The sequence below is a fragment of the Phalaenopsis equestris genome, unplaced genomic scaffold, assembly GCF_001263595.1.
Source record: "Phalaenopsis equestris unplaced genomic scaffold, ASM126359v1 Scaffold001309, whole genome shotgun sequence".
Taxonomy (NCBI): Eukaryota; Viridiplantae; Streptophyta; class Magnoliopsida; order Asparagales; family Orchidaceae; genus Phalaenopsis; species Phalaenopsis equestris.
In genome coordinates this window covers 312516-335652 of record NW_018165748.1, presented here as the reverse complement: position 1 = coordinate 335652, position 23137 = coordinate 312516, and the positions used below count along the sequence as shown (strand labels likewise).

The 23137-nt window shown below is 36.9% G+C and overlaps 1 protein-coding gene across 7 annotated transcripts; it reads right to left on the bottom strand.

Annotated features, from left to right (window-relative positions):
• LOC110033922 (tRNA (guanine(26)-N(2))-dimethyltransferase) lies at positions 1-22461 on the bottom strand. 7 transcript variants are annotated; one of them, XM_020738096.1, is made up of 8 exons: positions 21790-22461; positions 19043-19243; positions 18607-18706; positions 17011-17214; positions 16695-16757; positions 3421-3631; positions 3120-3321; positions 2066-2969 (listed from the first exon to the last, which is right to left on the bottom strand). In XM_020738096.1, exons 1-6 carry the CDS (start codon positions 22407-22409, stop codon positions 3512-3514), a joined length of 1308 nt encoding a protein of 435 aa, XP_020593755.1. In that variant the 5' UTR covers positions 22410-22461; the 3' UTR covers positions 2066-2969; positions 3120-3321; positions 3421-3511. The 7 variants fall into 7 exon arrangements, with proteins under 7 accessions (XP_020593758.1, XP_020593755.1, XP_020593756.1 ...); XM_020738097.1 differs by having other exon boundaries at positions 3120-3249; XM_020738095.1 differs by having other exon boundaries at positions 2067-2969; positions 3120-3193.
• Between the last annotated feature and the right edge of the window lie 676 nt (positions 22462-23137).

The window sequence follows — 23137 nt, the reverse complement described above, 5'->3', positions numbered from 1 at the left end:
AAACACAAGCCAACAAGACTGAAATCAATATACCATACTAAAGTCTCTTATTTCCCATAATAAAATCATCCCAATCTCCTTGCTTATTAATGAAAATTACCTTACCTGGAAAGCCCGGATTCTTAAATTCTTCATCGCCAATGGATTGGAATCATTCCTATATGACACTATAACTTGCCCTCCAAAGCTTCTCCTCATTGATCTGGCATCCAGACAGCAAATCCATATCATGCACTCTGGCATCTCATTCACCAAAATCTGGTAGCAATGCTTTTCTTCACCATATTCACTCCCATCCTACTGTATATGCTACATCTGCAAAAGACATTAGTAATCTGGACAGCGTTGGAAAGAAGATTTCAGTCGTCTAACCTATTCAGAATAATCTAATTAAAGGATGAGCTCACATTCCCATGGGTACCAACATCATGTCACAAACTTATCAATGGTGAAATTACGGGTGGACAGTATAATGTGTTAGAAGTTATATAAGGAAGTGATTTATTCATGTAAGAAGTTACGAGGAATAAATTATTTACTTAGATTATGAGTTATTTCATTTCATATTTTATGTTTATTTCCTTAGATTATGAGTTATTTTCTTTCCTAATTTTGGCTTTTTTATTTTATATTTTTTTCATTATCTCCAAATAATTAATATGAATTAATTAATTTGAGATATTAGAAGATATATTTTTTCTTTCAATTTCAACGTGGTATCAAAGTCTAATTTCATACACAAGCCACCAGTCCTACTTACGGAACCGTCAAACTCCCCTCTTGCCATCCTCCGTGCAAAAAGGGAGGGACGCTCGTCTTGGTATTATGATTTTTTCTTCGTTCCGGACGATCAGGAGTTTTTTTTTGCATCAGGACGTCCTCTGGAGTTTTTTTTCTGTATCAGGCTCTCTTCCGGAACTTTTCCTGCAGTAGGTCCTCCGCCAAAATTCTTCGTGCGACAGGCCCTCTGAAAATTTTTCATGCACCAAACCCTCTAAAACTTGTTCCTTTATCATGTCCTCCTCTGGAACGTTTTTCTGCATCAAACCCTCCTTCAAAGCTTTTCTCTGGAGCAAACCCTCTTCTAGAACCTTTCTGTAGCAGACCCTCCGGAGTCTTTTCCTGCATCAAGTCCTCCTTTGAAACTTTCTCCTATATCAGGTCCTCCGGAATATTTCTTGCAAAAGACCCTCCTCCAGAGATTTTTATCTAGCAAGGTCTACCTCCGGACATTTTCCTTTTTCTGCAGATCATACCCTGTAGTTTTTTATGCAACTTGTCTGCTTCTCTGCAAACTCCCCTGCAACATTACCTATAAGAGACTTTTATCTACAAACACTGCAAAAATTGCGGTCAACGACAATCGCAGTCAACTAGAAGGCATTTTTTCATTCAGGTTGTCTACTTTCCTGCAAATTCCCTTACAACATCACCTATAAGAGCATTTCGCCTACCTAAAAATACTGCAGGAACTGCAGTCAAAGACAACTACAGAGTGTCTACTTCCCCATAAGCTTGCTTATAACATTATCTGTAGAAGCCTTATGCCTACCTACAGACACTGCAGGAACTATAGTCAATGATAACCGAAGTACGGGATAAAGACTTCAAGTTCTACTTCACAAAATCTTCCTCGCCCATTATTTGATATTTCCAAAATCCAAGTTGAACATAATTTTCAGCTATGTTTCAACTTGAGGGGAGTGTTAGAAGTTATATTGGGAAATAATTTACTCCTGCGAGAAGCTATCGCAGGAATAAATTATTTCCTTAAATTATGAGTTATTTCCTTGAATTAAGAGTTATTTCCTTTCATATCTTCGGCTTTCCTATTTTATGTTATTTCATTTATCTCCAAATAATTAATATGAATATTAATTTTATGCAGGAAATATTAGGTGATATATCTCTCTTTTCATATTATTTCATTTTTATTATCTTTCCTATTCTAACATTCATGTAAAGATTATTTATACCCCCTCTCATATCAATGAAAATTCCGTTTTATTCTGCATAATTCTGAATTCCAACATAACAGTATTAGGTTCACACCTGGATAACGAAAATTTCATCATCTACATCCTAAATACTCACCCAACTATTAGGTAATTAAGATTATAACTCAAACACAACTAAACCGACTTGTACTCTCTACTACACAGTGAAGAAATTCATATCTCCATAGAAATGACAAAACAAAACCCATATGTAGTCCTTATTACCAGCAAGAGCCGAGGATCTCACCAGCAAATCCGCCCCTATAGCAAAAATTAAACCTTAAACCCCAAACCAAAAACTACACCTTAAACCCCAAACAAGTAAACCCCTACCCAAATAATAGAAACAAGACCCCCATTACATGTCAAATGTCTCAAACAATGGTATTCCGCAACAAACTTCTGGCATAGAACCAATTTACAATACAAAGCAGCCTTCAATACCTCATCCCATCACTATGAAATGATTGACAACACCACTTAGCCAGCATATAACTGGGTTCTGGATTCAGGTGCTTCATCTCACCTGATCCCACATCTTGAAAACCTCCAACAACCCATTCCCTACCTGAGCACAGAATAGATCACAGTAGTAAATGGGCAATCAACTGAGGTCTCTCATATTGGCAATAGCATCCTCCCCACTCCCACCATTGAGCTCACACTCTCCACCCTCCTCAGAGCACCTCATCTATGTCACAACCTCATTTCAGTTCATTAATTGGCAAGAGCTAACAAATGCTTCATTACTTTTGATGCTTACAAAATTCATATCCAGGAGCAAGCAACCAAGAAAACAATACTCGAAGGACTAGTTGATCAAGGATTCTACCCAGTCAGTGCACTAAGCTCAGTCACTACTTCCCCCACATGGAATCAATGGCTTGACCATCCACACATTAGAGTTCTATCCTCCATCTCAAAAGACAATCCAGCCCTACGAATTCCCACATCTGCTTTCTTCTGCAATGCCTGCAACAAAACAAGATCCCCAAATTATGTTTTGTAATCAGTACATCTAACCAACTACTAGAATTTATAGTCAAAATTGTGTGGTTCAATGAGACAAATATGGCTATATGAAAAAAAAGTGGGATGGTCGAGATAACAATTTGAAGTTACCAAGAAGTGTTATGGCATTGCAGAGATAGCCAGTACATCCCACAGCTGCTTTTTGACGGCGAACCGGTGATTGACTGTGGAATTCCATAGTGATATGGCATTGATGAGGTTGAAACTTGAATTTTGCTTTCTTAAGTGGGTTAAAAGTTAGATAGTTTGCACAGCACCCTTTTGCATGGTTGCATGATAAAACTTTTATATCCTTTATTTCATCATATTATATTAATAAAACTAAAACACAATCATACAAAATAATATACTACAACCATACTAAATTATGCTCCAAGTGTAAGAAACTTACAATTTCATATGTCGATCATTCACGTCGCCACATGAAAAGCTAACTTTTTTATGCATCTTTTGTTATGTTTGTCAATGGTTGCTTGATGGATCTATAATATGGGGGCAGAGACATCCCTCAGTTCTCTGGCAATCAGTATGCACTTAGCCATTGGACAATTTGTCTTGATAGCATTGGGGTTGATGTGAGACCTACACGCAGCATATCCCTCCTGAAATTAAAAAGAACATAAGCACTAAAATGAAAGACTTTATCTAATTAACTCTGTTTGCAAGGCTATATTATGATAACTTCTAGTAAATTTTTACACTCTCGCAAGTTACAATGTGGCTGCAAGAAGCATCACGAGCTTAACTGATAAGCAGGCCTGCAATTTATAGAGAAACAAAAGAGAAAGTGCAAACGATAACTTTTAGTAATTTTTTACACTCTCGCAAGTTACAATGTGGCTGCAAGAAGCATCAAGAGCTTAACCATCAGAAATGATAAACAGGCCTGCAATTTATAGAGAAACAAAAGAGAAAGTGCAAACTCATCCTGTAAGATGTACTTATTTACTATTAGAATTTATATTAAAAAATAATTTATTCTTATTAGAAGTTATGAGGATTATATTTATTTCCTAATATAATTTTATTTTTTTCCCTATTTTTGATTTATTTTCACTATTGAAGGAGCTAGTATTGGCGTCCAATATTTGCTAGTGTCGAAATTTGTCGGACGCAAAAAACCCAAATAACTCATCCTTTCCGCCTAAATTTCATTTCTTCGCGCTTCGTCTCTCTGCCTCCCCTTCTTCCCGAAACCCTCCCCCTCTCCCTTACGGTTTCACTCAAAACCATCGCCTTCCCGAACAAACCTTCGCGATACAGTCGCCATTAGAGCTAGCTGGGGAGGGAACGATTGGATCGTGCTTACAGAGATCACCGAAACTCCCCTCATCCTTAAGCTCCACTTCTATCAGAAAGCATGGAAGAAGGTAAGCCTATTCACGTTATTATTTCCATTTTTATGTGGTATGCATGTTAAAATTGATGTTTAGGAAAAATTATGGAGTGAGCTTGGAGAACCTAGAGTGAAAAAATTATGAAGAGAGTTTTCCCCCCTTCTATTCTTCGTTCTCTCATTTGATTAATTTAAGTTTTAACACTATCGCTTGTCATTTTAGGATTATGTTATGTTAATGTAAATTGGACGAGTGAGTTGAGAGAAAAAGACAAGCTTGAAAGGTTAGAATCCTAGGCTTAATGGGTTACCCTATGCTTATGTTAATGTAGATTTTAGGTTAATTTTCACTTCAAGTTGGATGATTGAAGTGAAGGAATGCATAAGACTTATTGTATATAGAAAATTATCACTTAGACTTGAACATAAATTTTATAAGACGACGGTGAGGCTTGCAATGCTTTATTGTGCAGAATGCTAGCCCATAAAAGAAGCATAAAAGTAAGTTAAAGTAGACTTATGTTAAGGTGGATGAGAGACTTTACACAAAGAGACAATTTGAAATGAATATATTCATGAACTTTTTGTTAGTTTTTGCTACGTTTGTCATACTTGTCCTGTTTTTTTACTTTTGTTGTAGACATGGTTATGATTTGTTTCTTATATAGATTTTGCACATTCCTCCTTTTACTTGTGTATACTGCTCCTACTTTTTTTTTGTTAGTCTTGCTACAGATGACCGCAAATGGTGCTGGTAATCAGTCACCTCAGCGAGTGAATGTAAGTAAAAATTTGACTTTTCCATATTTATTTTGACTCTTAATGTTTAAAATAACAATTAATAATTGACATTTATTATGTAGGAGGAGAACGAGAAGCTCCGGGAGAGACAGTTGCCCTCCTAGACCCCGAGCACTGCCAGTAATAGTGGTAGTCAGTCCAACAATGCGCGGTTTGAGTTCGAGCTATGGACACAAACGACGAGGAAGAAGATCGAGAACTCTCGTGCTTCTATGGGTGGCACGAGCTCGTCAAACCCGAGTACTACGGAGCTTGTCAGGCAGGCCGCTGCTATAACTGAGGAGGTTCACCATCTATGTGAAGGCCGACAGAGATTTGAGTGGAGCACCTCAAATGGAGATTATAGAAGATCATTGGGGCAAACGAACGGGGACTATTGTAGTTGAGGAGGATGAGTAGAAGGATTATGAGTTTTTATGTATTTTTAATTTATGAAATTTTTGAACTTTATTGATCAGGGTGTAGAAGTAAACTTTTGATAATTTAGATTTGTGACGGTATCTCCTTTTTCAGTATTCATATTTTTAATAGCTTTGATATATGATATGACTGGATATAATGTTGTTGTGATGTGGATTAAATATTTTAAAGCATGGCTCTTTGCTCTCGTTTTTCCATTTTTTAGGCATAGCTGCTACTTGTGTTTTATCTTTACTGCACTATTTCTTTCTGCTTATGATTATTTTTTCTACTAGTACTAATCTTTTTAATGTCATTCTTTTGTTTATAGATGGTCACAACATGTGCTACATGTGGTCAACCACCTCATAGAGCCTGTGTTCTGGAGACGCTTGAGACCACCTACCGTAGCAGGAAGAGGAGGTCGCCTACTCTTACAGATGCTTCCACTACTGTTACACCTCCTCCGACACCTTCTCCCCACATGTTGTTGATACCCCTCCTGTGGCACCTCCTCCCCCATTGGTTGTTGATACATCACTTACGCCACCTCCTCCCGCAATTGTTGTTGTCACCCCTCATGTGGCACCTGCTCCCGCACCTACTCCCCCACCTGCTGTGGGCACAACTCTTGAGCCTAGTTCATCGACTCCCACCCCCCGAGGGAGGGTACAGTAACTGCTAGAGAGATTCTTAAGTCATTCTTAACATTGTATTATGTTTATTCTTCATCCTAAGGAGATCCCATAGGGTTCGGTTGGTGTTGAATATATTGTGGAGTCCACTGGTGTCTTTACGGACAAGGACAAGGTTGCTGCTCAGCTAAAGGGTGGTGCTAAGGAAGTTAATAATGACAGATTTGGCATAATTGAGGGTTTGATGACAATTGTGCACGCAATCACTGTAACTCAGAAGACTGTTGATAGTCCATCAAGCAAAGACAGGAGGGGGGATAAGCTGCTAGTTTCAATATCATTCTCAGTAGCACATGAGTTGCCAAGGATGTTGGGAAAGTTCTGCTTTGAATGGGAAATTGATTGGTATGTCCTTTCGCATACCAACTGTGGATGTTTCAGTTGTTGATCTTACTATAGAACTAAGAAGAAGGCCTCTTATGAGGATATTCCAGGTTTTGTAGTTTTGGAGTAAAGGGCTGGTAGTGTTTCTCAAACTACTTCTCTTGCAAGAGTTGTTGCACCTTCTGGCAATGTATATACATTTGATTTTCATGAGCAAAGAGCTGTGTTGGCTAGGGAAGATTTCAATGGGCTGGGAAGCTTTATTACTATTTCAGTTATGGAGAAGCCTTCCCTGATGAATTTTGCAGAGTTACCAACTTGGTGTTCATTGACCTTCTAACACTGCCCTCTGCAGCAAAAATGTTAAGACATGATGGTGTGTTTCGCTCTTTCTTTCAATGTATAACGCAGGCGCAACACTCTTATGAAACTTATAGCCACAAGCCCTCCTCCAGAATCTTTCATGTAGTAAACTCTCATCTGGAGCTTTTCCCGCAACAGGCCCTCCTCTGGAGCTTTTTCCTGTATCAAACCCTCCAAAGCTTTTCATACAGCAAGTCCTCAACCAGAATTCTTCCTGCAGCAGGCCCTCCTCCGGAGCTTTTCCTGCAACAGGTCATCCACCAGACATCTTCCTACAGTAGGTCCTCCTCTGGAACCTTTTCCTGCATCAAGCCCTCCTCCGGAATCTTTCCTGCATCAGGCCCTCCGGAATCTTTCATGTATCAGACCCTCCTCCGGAGCTTTTCCCGCAACATCATGTTACCTCCGTAAGTATTTCCTGTATCAAGCTCTCCTCTGAAGCTTTTCTTGCAGCAGACCCTCCACCGGAATTCTTCCTACAGCAAGCCCTCCAGAGCTTTTTCCTGCATCAAACCCTCCTCTGTAGCTTTTTCCTGCATTATGACCTCCTCCGGAATCTTTCCTGCATTATGCCCTCCTCCGAAATCTTTCCTGCAGCAGGTCCTACTCTTGACCTTTTTCCTGTATCAAACCCTCCTACTGAGTTTTTCCTGTAACAGTTCCTCCACCGGAATTCTTTCTTCAATGGGCGCTTCTCCTGAGCCTTTTACTACATTAGGTTTTCCTCCGGAAGTTTTTCCTACATCAATCCCTCTTTCGAAATCTTTCCTGCAACAGACACTCCTCTGGAGCTTTTCCTACAGCAAAGCCTACCTCTGAAGCTTTTATTTTTTTTTTTTTTCTTTCTGTAGGTCATGCTCTACAGCTTTTTCTAGAGTTTGTCTATTTCTCTACAAACCCCCCAACAACATTACATGTAAGAGTTTTTTGTTTATTTACAAGCACTACAAGAACTGCAGTCAAGATAAAAACAGTTCACTAGAAGTTAGTTTTTCTTACCGATTATCTACTTCCCTACAAACTCCTTTACAACATTACCTGTAGAAGCTTTGTGTCTACCTACATATATTATAGGAACTGCAGTCAAAGACAACCGCAGTCAAAGACAACCGCAGTCAACTAGAAGTTTATTTTTCCTGCAAATTGTCTACTTCCCTACACAATTCACTACAATATTACCTAAAAAATCTTAATTCCATCTATAGACATTGCAGGAACTGCAGTTACAGACAACTGTAGTACATGATGAAAACTTTAAGTTTTACTTCAAAGGATATTCCTTGAATTGTTTGACGTTATCAAATCTAAGTTGAACATGATTTTCGACCATATTTCAACTTGAGGAGAAGTATTAGAAGTTATATTAGGAAATAATTTATTCCTATTAGAAATTATGAGGATTAGATTTATTTCCTAAGATAATTTTATTTCCTTTCTTATTTTAGATTTATTTTCATGAATTGGATTTATTTCCTTTCTTATTTTAGGCTATCTTGTTTCATGTTGTTTATTTTATCTCCAAATAATTATTATGAATTGATTAATTGGAGATATTATGTGTTATATTTTTCTTTTCTTGTTATTTACTTTTTCTTATCTTTCATATTCTAGGATTCATGTAAGAGTTATTTATAGCTCATTTTCATATCAATAATATTATTTCGCATTATTTTAAATTTCAGCATTTACAATTTGAAGTTTCGATACTTTCATGTACTTGTCATCAACTACAACACCTTTTATACCTCAAATACCAATAAGTCTAAAAGTGTGCCTTTTAAATTTAGATAAAACAAGGAAGATTTACTTGCAAACCTCTCAATTCCATATGATTGCATATCTAACAACTAAACTTCAAATTACACATACATACCACCTTACTTATCCATGAAACAGGTGTGTTTCACCTTTTAATAGTTAAAATGGCGGTATTTTTTTATGTGATAGGAAAGATTTGAGTGGTATAATATAAAAGGCAAACTTTAGGTGTTAGTTATGTAAATTCGTAGGAAATGACTCTTATGCATGTGAATACCCCTTAAAACAATTGTTCAACGATCTTGGGCTCATTAGAGATCTAATTGAAACATTCTAAACACCCAAAATCAACTAAACTGGCTCCCAACTTATAAATCTTGTTGATTGGGGTTTGTTTGGGGTGGTTGCAATTTTTTAAAAATGTGGCTGTAAAGCTATGGCGGAGAAAGCAATTGCTAATAATAGAAAGAGCAACTCATGACTTCTTACGTGTTAATATCAAAAAGGTGGTTACAAGAAATCAGTGGGAAAACTGGATCCCGCTAAAAATAAAGAAAATACATAAAGTCCTAGGGGTTCCTTTTTCCTCAATAAAACTCCACCGAAAAAACAAAAAAAGCTGAAAGAAAGGGAAATGTAACTAAAATATACATGTATCAAACCAAAACGTATACCCAAAGAAGTAACGTATACCCTTTATGAACATATATATCAAAAGATGCGTAGATAGTAAAATTTGTATGCCAACAAACGACATCACGAAAGCAGGAAGCCGCAGCAGGACCCAAAGAATCCAAAGCCTGCAACTCAAAAAGTCTAAAATATGGAAATGCAGCAAGAGTTTGGAGCCATGGGCCTCCAAATAAAAGAAATCTTGCCCGTTAACAATAACAAGGTGAATATAGAGCATAACTTCTAGCCTCCAATCTTCAAACTTACCTTTAAAACCAGACTCGTTGCTGAACCTCCCAAGTACTATATCTCTAATAACATACCTCCCAACCATCATCACAAATAAAGCAAAGGAGCCCTAGGCCTCCATGCTTAAAATGTAATACGAAGCATTGTACCTCCCAGAAGCCAAAAGTCCAAACACAGCTCCCCAACCCATAACCAGAAATAACCCCCAGCTCCGCAGCCACCAACACCAAGCCCAAATAGGTAGCCCTGGGCCTCCCAAATAGAACAAAACAGAAGTGGCAAAGGAGTCCTGAACCTCCATGCCAATTATAAAAAAACATACACCACAATAATCAGAAGTATGAATAGTCATTTCCCCAAAAAACCAAACCTCCAAAGTACCCGAAAATAAGTAAAAGAGAGAGAAATCCAGCCTAAAGAAATCATGGGCCGATCCAAGCCACTCAGCCTCCCAACACGATTCAAGAAGAAACAATTCAACGAATAAAAGGAGCATCAATATTATCACCAACCAGCAGAGTGTTTAAAGAAGGGGGGAGTAGATCCCACCCTACAAATTTGACTAGAACCTCCCAAATTAGCAAGCCAATTCGCGAGTTGATTACCCTCCCGGTAATTAAAACTTCATATAACATTCATATTAGAAATTAAACATTTAATCCTCCTTATATAATAAAGAATATCCCATGGGGTGTCAGCAACATTAGATAAAATATCAATTAAGATATGATTGTCACATTCAAAAATAATAGACTTCCAGCTGAGATAATGAGTCAATAATGTTGTAGTTAAAATAGCTCTGTCCTCAGCCTCAATAGGGGAGTCCACATAAGAAGGAGAAGAGAAGAAGAGTATACAATTCCCAACGTGATTCCTAGCAATGCCCCCACATCCAGCACTAGAGACTTTCCAACTTCCATCTGTGTTAAATTTAATCCACCCTCTAGGAGGTGGACGTCATCTAACCAAGATAGGTGGATGAGGGAGTCTACTCACCTCCAAAGTCGTATGCCCCAAGGCAAGAAAATAGTTGATGCCCGAAAAGAAATCTTTTTTAGAATTCCCCAATCTCCATAATTTATTAATGTAGGAAATGATGTTAGTGAAAACCATCATATTGTGAATTTCCTTACCCTCATAAATAGTATCATTTCGAGCCATCCAGATAAACCAACAAATGATATAAGGATAGATTTGCCAAAAGTGAATCTTCTTACGGTCCGGATTGCAACTCAAAGTGATGAGAAAAAGATTCCGCTCAGGAGTAACTATAGTTTCAAACCACAAACCAACCTTTCTCCAAATAAATAAGGAAAAGGGGCACGAAAAGAAGATATGTTCAAAAGTCTCCTCTACCATATGACACAAGCAACACTGGGAGGCAATTCTCAAACCTTTCATCTTTAAAATATCATCACAAGGTATGATAGAATGAAAGATACGTCAGGCCAAGAAAGACATCGACAGGGTTAAAGCCCAACTCCACACCCCCTCTCCCCGAGGGGTATTTTGAAAATGAAAATGAGAAGCATATAAAGATTTAGTAATAGAGCTCGTCATGGGTAATTTCAAATTAGGAGTATCATGAAAATGAGGATCAATAGGAATAGTGGAAATGAATGTAGCTCCCTCCAGCCCCAATATGCTAGTAAGAAGAGGAATATTTCAATGACCTTCAACCCAAGTATCCAATACTTTGAGATTAGAAAACCTCGTATCTCTCATATTCATCAAAACAAGGGACCAACAATCATGCCAGAAAGAGAGGTTTCCTCTACCCACGTCCCAATAGATGAAATTTTTCGCCCAATCTCTAACCGTAAGCAATCTCTTCCACATCATGGAATTACCTAACCGACAATTTATCAAAGCAGGATGAGAAAAGAGACAGTACTTGCCATGCATGAAGTTAGCCCATAACGACTCGTTTTTCCTGAAATTAAACCATTGCTTGAAAACATTAATATCTGTAATATGTTGCAGAGATTTGAAACTCAAACCACCAGCGCTTATGGGTTTACAAACATCCTTCCAAGGCAACCATCTTCTACCAGAGTGATTCCCTACCCATAAAAACTTATTGAAACATCTTTCAAGATTCAATATAGTGCTTTTTTTGGGTTGGAGAACTTGAAGAATATATAAAGGGAGCGAATGAAGAATACTCCTAAGCAGAGTAATCGTCCCCCAAAGGAGAGGAAATTATTTTTCCAATCCATGATTCTTTTCCAAATCTTTTCCACAACCTCATCAAAATGTATACGTCTCTTCCTGCTTTAAGAAGAAAAACCCCCAAATATTTAAGTGGTAAAGTAGAGAGGGAGAAACCCAAAAAATTAGCGATCCAGGAGGCATTAGAGCGATTGATCATGTTCCCCAAATATATGTTGCATTTACTAGCACTAAAAAAAATGTCAGACATATTGAAAATCAATCATAACATTGTGAATCTCTTTCAGCGTATTCTTGCTAGCATTAGAAAATAGGATCATGTCGTCAACATAGGCTAAGTGAGAGACCATCATATTAGATTTATAAGCATATTGCAACTTGGGGTAACGCCTGAAAATATTGTTAAGAAGGCGGGATAGATAGTCAAAAATTAAAATAAATATAGTAGGGGATAAATGATCCCCCTGCTTGATCCCATGGCCCACACTAAAAAAGCCACGAGATTGGCCATTAATGAGAATGTTGTACTTATTACAATAAATCCAAGAAGCTATAACTTTGCAAAACTCCTGAGAGAAACCACGAGCATGGAGAATCTTCAAAATAAACTCTCAGTTTATCGAACCATAGGCCTTATGAATATCCAATTTAGTAATCATGTTGCCCCCTCTACATTTTTTGTCAATATCTAAGATGAGTTCCTGAGCCAGCATAATATTATCAGTGATCCTCCTCCCATGAATAAAAGCAGACTAATTCAAAGATATTAAATTGTGAAGATGAGGTTGTAGGCGTCTGACCAAAATCTTACTAATCAACTTAGAAATAACAGAAGTCAGAGATATTGGTTTAAAATGATCCCAAGAGCTCTTTTGAGTATTTTTAGAAATGAGAACAATAGTAGCTGCAGAGAAATAATTTCCAGGAGTTTCCCCTTTAAAGAAATTTTGTATAGTCGCCACAACATTATCCTTAATAATACTCCAGCATTTAATGTAGAAAGCAGAGGTAAAGTCATCCGGCCCCGGAGCTTTATTACAATTAATCTCAAGGAGGGTGGAATATATTTTTTCAGTCGTAGGAATATCACAAAGATCAATACCCGTCATGTGATGTCGTACATCATCAAACAAAGAGCCGTCAATATTGCTCGATGTCTCATGGAACTCATAAAGTTTAGAAAAGTAAAGAACCGCATTCTCCACAATTTCCTCATCCCCAGTAATCCAGTTCCCCTCATTGTTTTTTATTCTCACAATGGTGTTATTAGCTTTTCTTTGTTTAATGCAAGTTTAATGCAAGCATGAAAATATTTAGTATTTCTATCACCCTGAGAAAAATGGGTCTCCCCCGCTTTTTGTTGTAGCAACTCCTTCAGCAACTCCTCCCAAAGAGAGGCCTCAAGCAACTCTTTATTAGCATCCTGTAAATCTTGGATGATATCAGTGGTGTTCTCATCCAGAGCCTGAAGCGTACTCACCCTTTGCTCGGCATTTTTAACTCTGGCATGAACATCACCAAAAACATCCCAATTCCAAGGCCTTAAAGCAGCAACCACATTCTTATGTAATTTCCAAAGAATATGCCAAGCATTTCTCATCTCCTCACATTTCCAATTTGCCGCAATTAATCTCAAAAAATCATCATGTCTAGCCCAGGCCAGACATTTAAGAACCGAAAGTGGTACGTAGATGATTTTTTAAAATAATCGAAAGATAAGAAAAGAGGACTATGATCTGAACTGGTTCTGGATAGGTGTTGAAATTGAGAGAAACCATAAGAAGTAATCCACTGTTGATTGGCAAGCCATCTATCAAGTCTTTCAAACAACTTACCCCTTTTCCAGGTAAATTTAGAACCACTAAATCCCAAATCAGAGATTCCCGCTAAGGCCAGCGTCTCATTGAAATTATTAGTTAAGGTGGAGTCAAATCTCCGGTCATCTAATTTCTCAGATTCATGCATCACCATATTAAAATCCACCAGCCATTCAATTTTGATTGATAGAAGTACCCATAACAGAAAGCTTGTACCAGAGATCAAATCTAGCAGCATTAGAAGTCCCAGCGTAGACAAAGGTAAAAAAGCCAGAGAAAACATCCATAGAGAAGTAAGTATGTACAAACTGTCTATCATCAGTAACGACATCAACTGTAATATGCTTCCGCCAAAACAACCAGATTTTGTTATAACAATTAGCAAAAAAAGAGAAGTTTTTGAATTTACCCAAGATTTGATCATCCGGAGAGGCGGCCAAGAGTTCCAAAATAGCAAAAATATCCACCTTATGAATCCTTGACAAAAGCTTAAGTCTACCAAGGGATTGAGGATCCGCAACTCCCCTGATATTCCAGATAATAATATTAAACATAATTAGACATATTACCCTTCCTAGAAGAACTAGGTCGGGTCCGTGGTCGGGTCCGTCCATTTTCTCCATCTGAAAAATATTGATTCATCTCTATCCCAATATTCCCATTACTATGAATTTGAACCTCCTTTTGAACTCTATTCTTCCTTCTACGATATTTTTGTACATGTCATTCATCCCTTAATATTTTTGAAATATCATCCAACTGGGTGTTAGAGTGAGTATCATTGAGATTAGAATAAAGCGAAACATTATCCATATTCAAGGCATCAGAAAGATATGCCGAGGAAGGACGAGCCCTCCAACAATAATAGGAGGATCTGGAACCGCAAGATCCTGCCCATGAACTTCACCCGTTGCCATAACATTTGCAGAGATAATATCCCGAGTATTATCAACATTCGAATTAAGGGGGGGAGAGGAAGAAATAGATATATTAGGAAACTCCAAAACATTTAAATCCTGCCTTATAATCTCAATCGGGGCAATACCAGTAGAGTAAGTCGTTTCCTGGTTTATATCAGCATGCGAAATAATAATAGGTGTAGAGACAGAAACCCCCCCAGTATTCGAAATAGCAGGAGGGACAGAGCCAGATAAAACCTGTTCGATTCTACCCTCAACCACAGCCTAGCCCCCCCCCCCCCCCCCCCCCAGCCGCAACTATAGGCAGCTACGGCTGATTCCTCCCATCCCCTTCCCTTAAATTAGGATTTAATTTGAAACAATGTTCCTGATCATGCCCAAACATTTGACAATGTGTACAGTAGGAAGGGTGTTGTTCTAATAATACATGTTGTCAGTAACAAATATGCTCCGAACCAATCCAGACCTCATCAGGAGGAGGTAAAGTGACATCCCTTTCAATTAAAACTCTGGCCATAGAGGGTCCAAATTTAAAGGTCTCCCGATCATAGCCGCTAAAGAGAAAAGAACTTCATGATTGAAAAGATGGACTTTCAAAAAAGGTAACTTAATCCAGACTGGAATAACAGGGGCCTCAGCTTTAGGATCGAAGTTAGCTGACTATTTTAACACCTTCATCCCACAGTTCTCGAACCAAACCATACGCTTAGCAAACAGGCGCGTATAGTCTTTTTCGTTCGCTAGTTGAATCAAAATGCGTCTTCCATCCAGAGGGCCAATTTCCATTCTCCCGTAAGCCTCATCAACTCAAAGTGCTTTCGAAGAAATCTTTCGAAGAAATTCCAACTTAGAGAAATTCCAACTTAGGGATCCCATAAATGAACTTTCCTACCAGATGGAGTCGGCAAGAAGAAGCAAGTTCGACGTTCTCACCATCAGAGAGGAAGAGAGCAAGTTTTCCCCCTTTTCGGTCGGGACGTCGAACAAAAGAAGAGACGGAATCGAGCTTAAGATTATCGTAGAAAGCAGAAGGGAAGTTAGGAACACCATCGGCGGTGACGCTAGCGTAAGAGCGAGGCCTCTTACTTGTTTCACCACGGCCGCCGGCCGTCACGCCAGCGTACGAGCGCGTCATGACGAGAGATCCCTCGAATCGTGATTAGATATATATATATATATATAAAAGCCCAAGGGCAATTATATTAAAGAGAAATGGGTACAGATAGGTTGTATGAGTGGACCCAAATAGGCACCCAACCCATACGATACAACACACACAAAAAGAAAAAGAAGAAAATTAAAAACCCAAAAGTAGATGGTACATAAAAGATCAACCAGGTCGACCCACTTTAGTTTTGCTTCTGCCTCTAGTTCTCGGAAATGAACCAGCTAACAGATTGGTGAGGTGTGTACCATTGTCCGAAATAACTAGAGTATCATCCATTAGATTCCTTAGCTCAAGTAGAACTTCATTCTTTTTCTTCCTCCTGGAAGTGTAGACCTGTCATTTCTCCTCCAAAGATTGTTGCTCATTCGCATGAGGTGGCAGTGCTGCAGTAGAAAGATTGCCAACAGTTGTGTCGACAAGTGTATGTGAGGTAAGAGTCGCCGCCTCTACCCCTGGTAATTCCTGAAGGTGGGGAGCTGCAAGGTTCTCCTGATTATCAGTCCGCGTAGTATATATATATATATATAATTCCCATCGCAATTTTCTTAGCAGTTGTTTTCTCCACCATAGCTTTACAGCCACATTTTTAAGTGTGTTGCAACATTACCTGTAGTAAGTCCTCATTCTTACAACTATTAACGGGTCAAGTTGAAAAAAGAAAAACAATTTTCCACCACAGAAATTTCTAGAAAGCAGCAAGAAACAGTTCCCCAAACCGAGCTGTGGTGACGATCTGAAAGACAAAGCAGGCAGAAAGCTATCCCAAATAGAGAGATCTCAGTAAAATACATCTTCCCATGCATAAGGTAGCACATATGTAAAAATTGAAATATAGGTGATAGATATGTAAGTGCATAGAAACTAAGCAGTATGTACGTAAATCTTCCAAAAAGTTTATGACAAAGAAATAACTCAAAAGAAGAATCAACGCCAGCTTAATCATGCTTGTTGTAAAACTATGCAAGCAGTTAAAAACAATCTTTGTACATACCTTCTGCAACGCACTTAGAATTGCACTAACAGGAGGAGAATTAATTTGTGCTCGACTAGCTATCTGATTACAAAGAATGAATAATTAGAAATAGAATAAAATCTCTAAATAGTTCACTGATTATTTACATGAAGGCCGTTTTAGTCTCAATGTCTATAAAACTGCTAAATAAGTCCAATTAAAAGAATTTGGGGAATAATTTAGAAGTTTTATGGACTCTAGAACTAAAATGAACCCCTACAAAGAGTCATGAGAAATATGTAAAAAAAAGAACAGAAATGCTGCAACAAATTACAGATGAAAATTAGAAAAAAACCTCATCCAGTTTAATGTATCCAGGAGGCAACTGAGGGTCACTTTCAGCAATCATTTGAGTCAAGATGCTTTCCAAACTGGAACATTTTTTCAAATTGCATGCCCAACCCCATTCTCTAGCTAATTCCAACATTTTGCAAACATAGTCAGTGTTATGAAGAGGCCCAATCCATAAGGGGCCTGATACAACCACCGAATGGGAAACCTGCAAATGCAGTGTAAACCATACAATTTCCTGTAGGATATGTAAAATCTAGTTTCTGAACCTTCTGACTTTAGGCTTGTTAACATAAATATAAAAAGTTATGAAATAATAAAAGAACATTATTTCTATGGCTAGGAGGCATAATTTTGGTGAAATAAAATCTTGCATTTTTTTTCCATTTTGAATTTATTAAAATGATGAATGAGGTTTGACAATACTCATATAATTAGTCAATGATGTTAAGCACAAATATGTCAACTTGGAGAAACAGAACAAGAAATTTTGTTATATAATATTGAACACCTACACATTAATATTTTATTTATATAGCACCCATATTTTTAGTATCACATCAAAAATATCATTAATAATTATTATTTATAAATCTAAACACACATTTAGATGCCTAAATTGTAATGGGATTATGACATGAGCTTGGCATGTAAATAGTATACATTTTTTATTTGGTTAGGACGGGCAGTTAATTTAAGTATGGGCTCAATAAATAAAAGTTGTTATATATCTCAAAGATGGTGTGCAAAATGTTGATGAGTTTGTAAACCCTAGAACTTTGTTCGCTCTGCATGCATATCTATTATTTGACTCGTATCAACCACTTAGGGTTCTTTTGGTAAATTTGTGTTGTTTTCAACTATGCCAAACAAAAAAAAGTTGAACTAATCGAACAAAAATGAATGAATCATCAAACAAATATATTTCATGATCATGTGAAACCTTAGGGCCTGTTTGGCATCACTTTCGTTTTCTTTTTTTTTTCAAGCGAAACCTTATGGCCTATTTGGAATCACTTCTATTTTTTGTTTTTGTTTCATTTTTATTTTTGTTTGAAAATATGTTTGATTAGAAAAATTTTTATATGTTTTTATTTTTTATTTTTAAAAACATTCAAAACACCTAATAGATATCTTGACTCCTTTTCAAAATAACTATCACAATCAAACATATTTTAATTCAAACCAGAATATAAACAGAATATAATAAAAATAAAAAATAGAAAATAAAATACAAAAGTGATCACAAACAAGCATTTAAGATTCTACCATCTCTTGACTGCTGGAACAATTATTGATGAGTGCTTAAGATGATAGTGAAACTTCTGAATCACCACTAGGGGTGTAAGTGAGCCAAGCGGGCTCTTGAACTCAACTGGCTAACAAGTCAGCGAGTTGAGCTTATCGAGCGCCAAGCTTGAGCTCAAGCACTAAAAGAACTAAGGTAGCTGACCTCAAGCTCATCATTTGAGCTTCAAGTTCAAGCCACATTTTTTACCGCAGACCGAGCTCAAGTTTGCCCTGAACCAGGCTCAAGTTGACTCATTTACACCCCTAGTCACCACCAAGTTAAGAATTTTGTCACATGAATCAAACATACCATTCCATTTCTGCATGGGCAACTAATCTGCCCGAGTTCACCCCACTGATAAGTCTGAGAATGTCCACATTGATTGCAGTAGCTTATGAAGCCATAGTTACTTCCATGAACAAACACAGAAGTTAAAATACAGTGGCAATGGTATACATATCACCCAATTTTTATGTATTTACATATCCAACACCTAAACTGTACTTTTTACATTTACCTCACCCAAATTTTTCATATCACATCAAAAATACCATTATTTGAACTTCTAAAAAGTGAAAAACACATTTTCATGCATAGGTAAGGTTGCATGTTTGTAAAAATTGAAGTTTTGGTGTTAGATATCTAAATATATAAGAATTAAGTAATGTATGTAAATCTTACTTAAAAATATAATAATGAACATTAATGAACACAAACAAGATAAAGTAAAACTAAAAAATTCAACCTGCTTTCATTGAGATTACCGCGGAAAACTTGCAGCATTACTCTGAATACAGGACCATGATAAGAGTAGCAAGAGAAAAGCGGCGAAACAAGAAAGCCTAAAGCAGCTGCTTCACGTGATGCACCACCTATAAGCATTCGTAAACCGACTTCATTCGAATATGGCATAGGGCGAACATATGCTCCATATGAAGATAACGAACTAGAAAGTAGATACAAGAGGGTCTTTGGTTAATACAAAACAGCTAGATACAGACATCAAGCAATTATCAATAGGAAGATTTACATACATACAATTTAATTTCTATGTATTTACATATCTAACACCAAAACTTCAATTTTTACATATATGCCACCTTACCTGAGAAGGTCTATTTCACTTTATAAAAGTTACAGTGGTAATATTTCTGATATGATATGAAAAAGTAAAGTTTAGGAATAAGATATGTAAATGCATAGAAATTTGGTGGAATGTATGTAAATGCCCCTAACCCAATAGGAGTGAAAGAAGATAAAAAACATATAAATCAAAATTTCATGGTATATTTGAGAAAATATCCAGCAATTTCATTGTATACAATTTATTTTTTGTAACAGTTTTCAGATTAATTAAGCTTGTCGAATATACTCTACAGAGTCATTGCCAATAACCATGGTTGCAGGAAAAAAAATACATTAATTTCTAGCCCCATATTTGTATTAAGCTATTCATATGTTTCAAACTCTAGTTAACTAATAGTAACTCCTTCGGTGCTCAAACTCAGATTCATATACAATACCAATCTAATTATAGTTCTACTAAATTCATTATATAAATCATCATGATATTCTAATATTAAATAATAGTTAATAGGAGTATCTTCATTTAACAAGTAAAACTTAAATATACGAGTTATGTCATCATGCATATCTTCATTCTCAAGTTAGTAAACTAAAGATGATAGGAAGAAAAAACCTATAATCTTTTAACAATAATGATTGATAATTATCAAATTTATGACAATTTAATTGCATATTATAAATTCAATCTTTGTTTTATTAATCAGAAGTCTCTTGTCATCTACTTCTAGCTTCCAAAAAAAACAAAAGAACCTTGATAAAATCATATCATCTACAAACAACATATACATGCACCTCATATCCAATATAGCTTTTAAGCATCTTTATAACTATTTAAATATCACTCAAATGTAATTTTGACTTTTGATATAATCCTACTGTGATTGAAAGATAATGCTGAGAACCTATAAATGTACATCTTTCTTATTTATCTTTTCGATTTCTTTCTCTTCAATTTCATTTTGGTATAGCTCCCAAGAAGAAATTTTGTGGTTCCAGTTAGAAGGAGAGAAAGAAATGACATATAAGAGATCATGAAGACAGAAAGACAATGAGAATTCCAATGAGAGGTCTATCAGTTAGAGAGAGAAAATAAGGATTCAGCAAAATTATCTAATCCAATTCATCATCATGAAAAATAGCATCTTATTAATCCCTATTTATAGAGATATAGTTTAAAACTTAGAATCAAAGCTAATCATATCATCAAATTAACATTTAAAACAATATATCAAAGGAATATTTTTACCTAATTTACATAAAAATAAGCATTTTAAAAAAAATATGTATTTAAATTCAATAATCAACTTGATATAAGTTCAATTTTCATTTGGTCTAATCATGAAACTAGATTTGGTCCAACTTGATATGGGTCCATGTATTGCATCAATTATGGGACAAAAATAATTTTTCTTCTAAGAGTCAAAATTCTGATACTGTTCAATAAATATGATGCAACCTTCATCAATTCTTCGTGTTTCATCCAAGAGTCTTTAGTAGGAGGCTGCTTTGTCTAATGAATAAAATGTGTACTTAAAAATAACCTGTAGTGATTTCAAAGTAAAGGACTATTTCATAATGCCGGATTGTATTGTAATGGCAAAAGAAAGAACAATAACAATAACATATTAGTAAAAGTTAAAAAGGCCATAAGAAGCTCAACGGCTTCTTAATATGTTATCACATCTTCACAATTAAGCATATGATAATATTAAGTTATAAATTTCAAAGGACAGAAAGGTCTTGCGTGAGTTTTTAAAATGTATATGGTGGTAGAAAAACTATTTTCTAAATCTAACAAGTACATAATCCCTTTTCTAAATTCCTGTTTCTTACATAAACACGAATTTCATGAAAATACATAGTAAAGATGCAATAAATTGAAAACATGATGCATGCTTGGGTGATGATATGAGGTTTATAAGTTTTCTATGATGCATACCATAAAAGACTTGAAAGGGGAATTTTTTAGTAAGGAGATTTGTAATATGTTTGTAAATCCCCATTTTCATTTATAATGCTCAATGATCAACGCAGCGCCATAGCAAGTTGTCTGCCATCCATGAAAGCTAACAGTGTTAATCGCAGCCAATCATCAACGAACAGAACAATATTACTACCATGTAAAATATTAAAGAAGGAAGATTTATATACATACCACTCAATCCTATGTATTTACAAATCTAGCACCTAAACTTCAATTTTTACAATTCATGACACCTTACCTATGGGTGAAAAATGATATTTTTTATGTGATAAGAAAGATTTGGGTGGCATAAATGTAAAAGCAATAAACTTTAGCTGTTAGACTAGTAAATACATAAGAATAGGGTGGAAAGAATGTAAATGCCCAAGAAAAGAGAGCAAAAAAAAAGGCTGGCGTAATGGTGAATCAAAATACTCTCTTACTGCTGAGGACGATGCCCGCCAGAAGAAAACCCATCTGTGGATGTGCAATACAACAGCCCTCCGATCTTCACCGTAGCAATGGCTGATCTAATAAACGAAGAATCGCTGCCGAAAGAGTCGACGTCGACAAGGTCGAAGTACTCGCCCTGCAGATATCTCCCTGCGAGAAGCCGATTGGCATCATAATGAGTAACCACCCACCTTCTTCCCCCTTCCGCCGAAACCCTAGGAACCACGGATGAGAGATTCGAAGCGATGAGGCCGCGATGTCCCTCGAAGGCATCGTTGGCCCAAACGAAGTCGGCCTCGCTTTGCACGAGGTAGCGCAGGGAGCGCACGCCGCAGCCGCACATGGCATCGATGACACGGAGGCCACGGCCGATGGAGCGGCGTTGGAGAGCGGCGGCGAGAACGCTAAGATCGCGGCCGACGGCGCTCTCGTGGCGGAAGAAGGAGTCGCCGGTTTCGAACTCGATGCCCCTCTCCTCCACCTTAGAGCTTGAGATGAACAATGGCTTTCGCTGGCAGAATGACTTAGCGGTCCTGGGTAAAGGTGAAAGGGATGCACTCGACAGTACATGCGGGAGGTTTTGGAAGCCGACTCTGGGAGACGAGAGCATTAAAGCACCAGTGTAGACGAGCGCCGCAGTGTGGTGTGGCGGTTCATCATCATAAGCCCTCTTGGTTTCTTTAAAAATCTGTTTTTTTTCAGCTGAGCATGTAAAATTTGAAGATTTGCATGCTTACCACTCAATTCTCATGTATTTACATTTGTACCACTAAACTTCAATTTTTTACGCTTGACAAGTTGACAACCTACCCATACATGAAAATATATATTTTGTATTTTTCATGTGCTATAAAATATTTGGGTGGTATAGATATAAAAAAGCAAACTTTATATGTTAAATATGTAAATATATAAGAATTGGCTCATATGTTCAAATGTCTCCAATATTGTTTGCATCTCTCACATTTCTTCTAATCTTGTCTTAGGACTTAGACTTTGTTGTTGCCGACCCCTCTAGTGTAGCCCAAGCCCCTTTCAATCATTTGAATGCACAATGTAGTCCCCATGTCCTTGGTCTCCCATAGTCAATACCGGATGTTAGCTTCCAACCCAAAAAAGCATAAAAATATTGGAAAATTTACATGCATACCACACAATTCTTGTATATTTAGGGTATGTTTGGGGCAGCTGCAGCTTATTAAATAATTTGTTGATAAGCTGATTAAAAATGATATGTTGATAAGCTAGGTGCGGTGGCTATTATAAATTTTTATTTTTTTTGAAAAGTCAGACTGCTGTCAGAAAGTTGTCGACGCACCTAGATGGGTGTGAAATCAC

Bases quoted from the DNA above. Each gene is read 5' to 3' on its own strand.
- LOC110033922 (XM_020738099.1), bottom strand. From the start codon at position 22,409: ATGCTCTCGTCTCCCAGAGTCGGCTTCCAAAACCTCCCGCATGTACTG. The intron at 16,758-17,010 runs GTTTTTTTCTAA...CTTTGTAATCAG, and splicing joins GATACATTAAACTGGATGAG to ATAGCTAGTCGAGCACAAAT. The intron at 3,632-16,694 runs GTATGTACAAAG...TTTTAATTTCAG, and splicing joins TTCTAAGTGCGTTGCAGAAG to GAGGGATATGCTGCGTGTAG.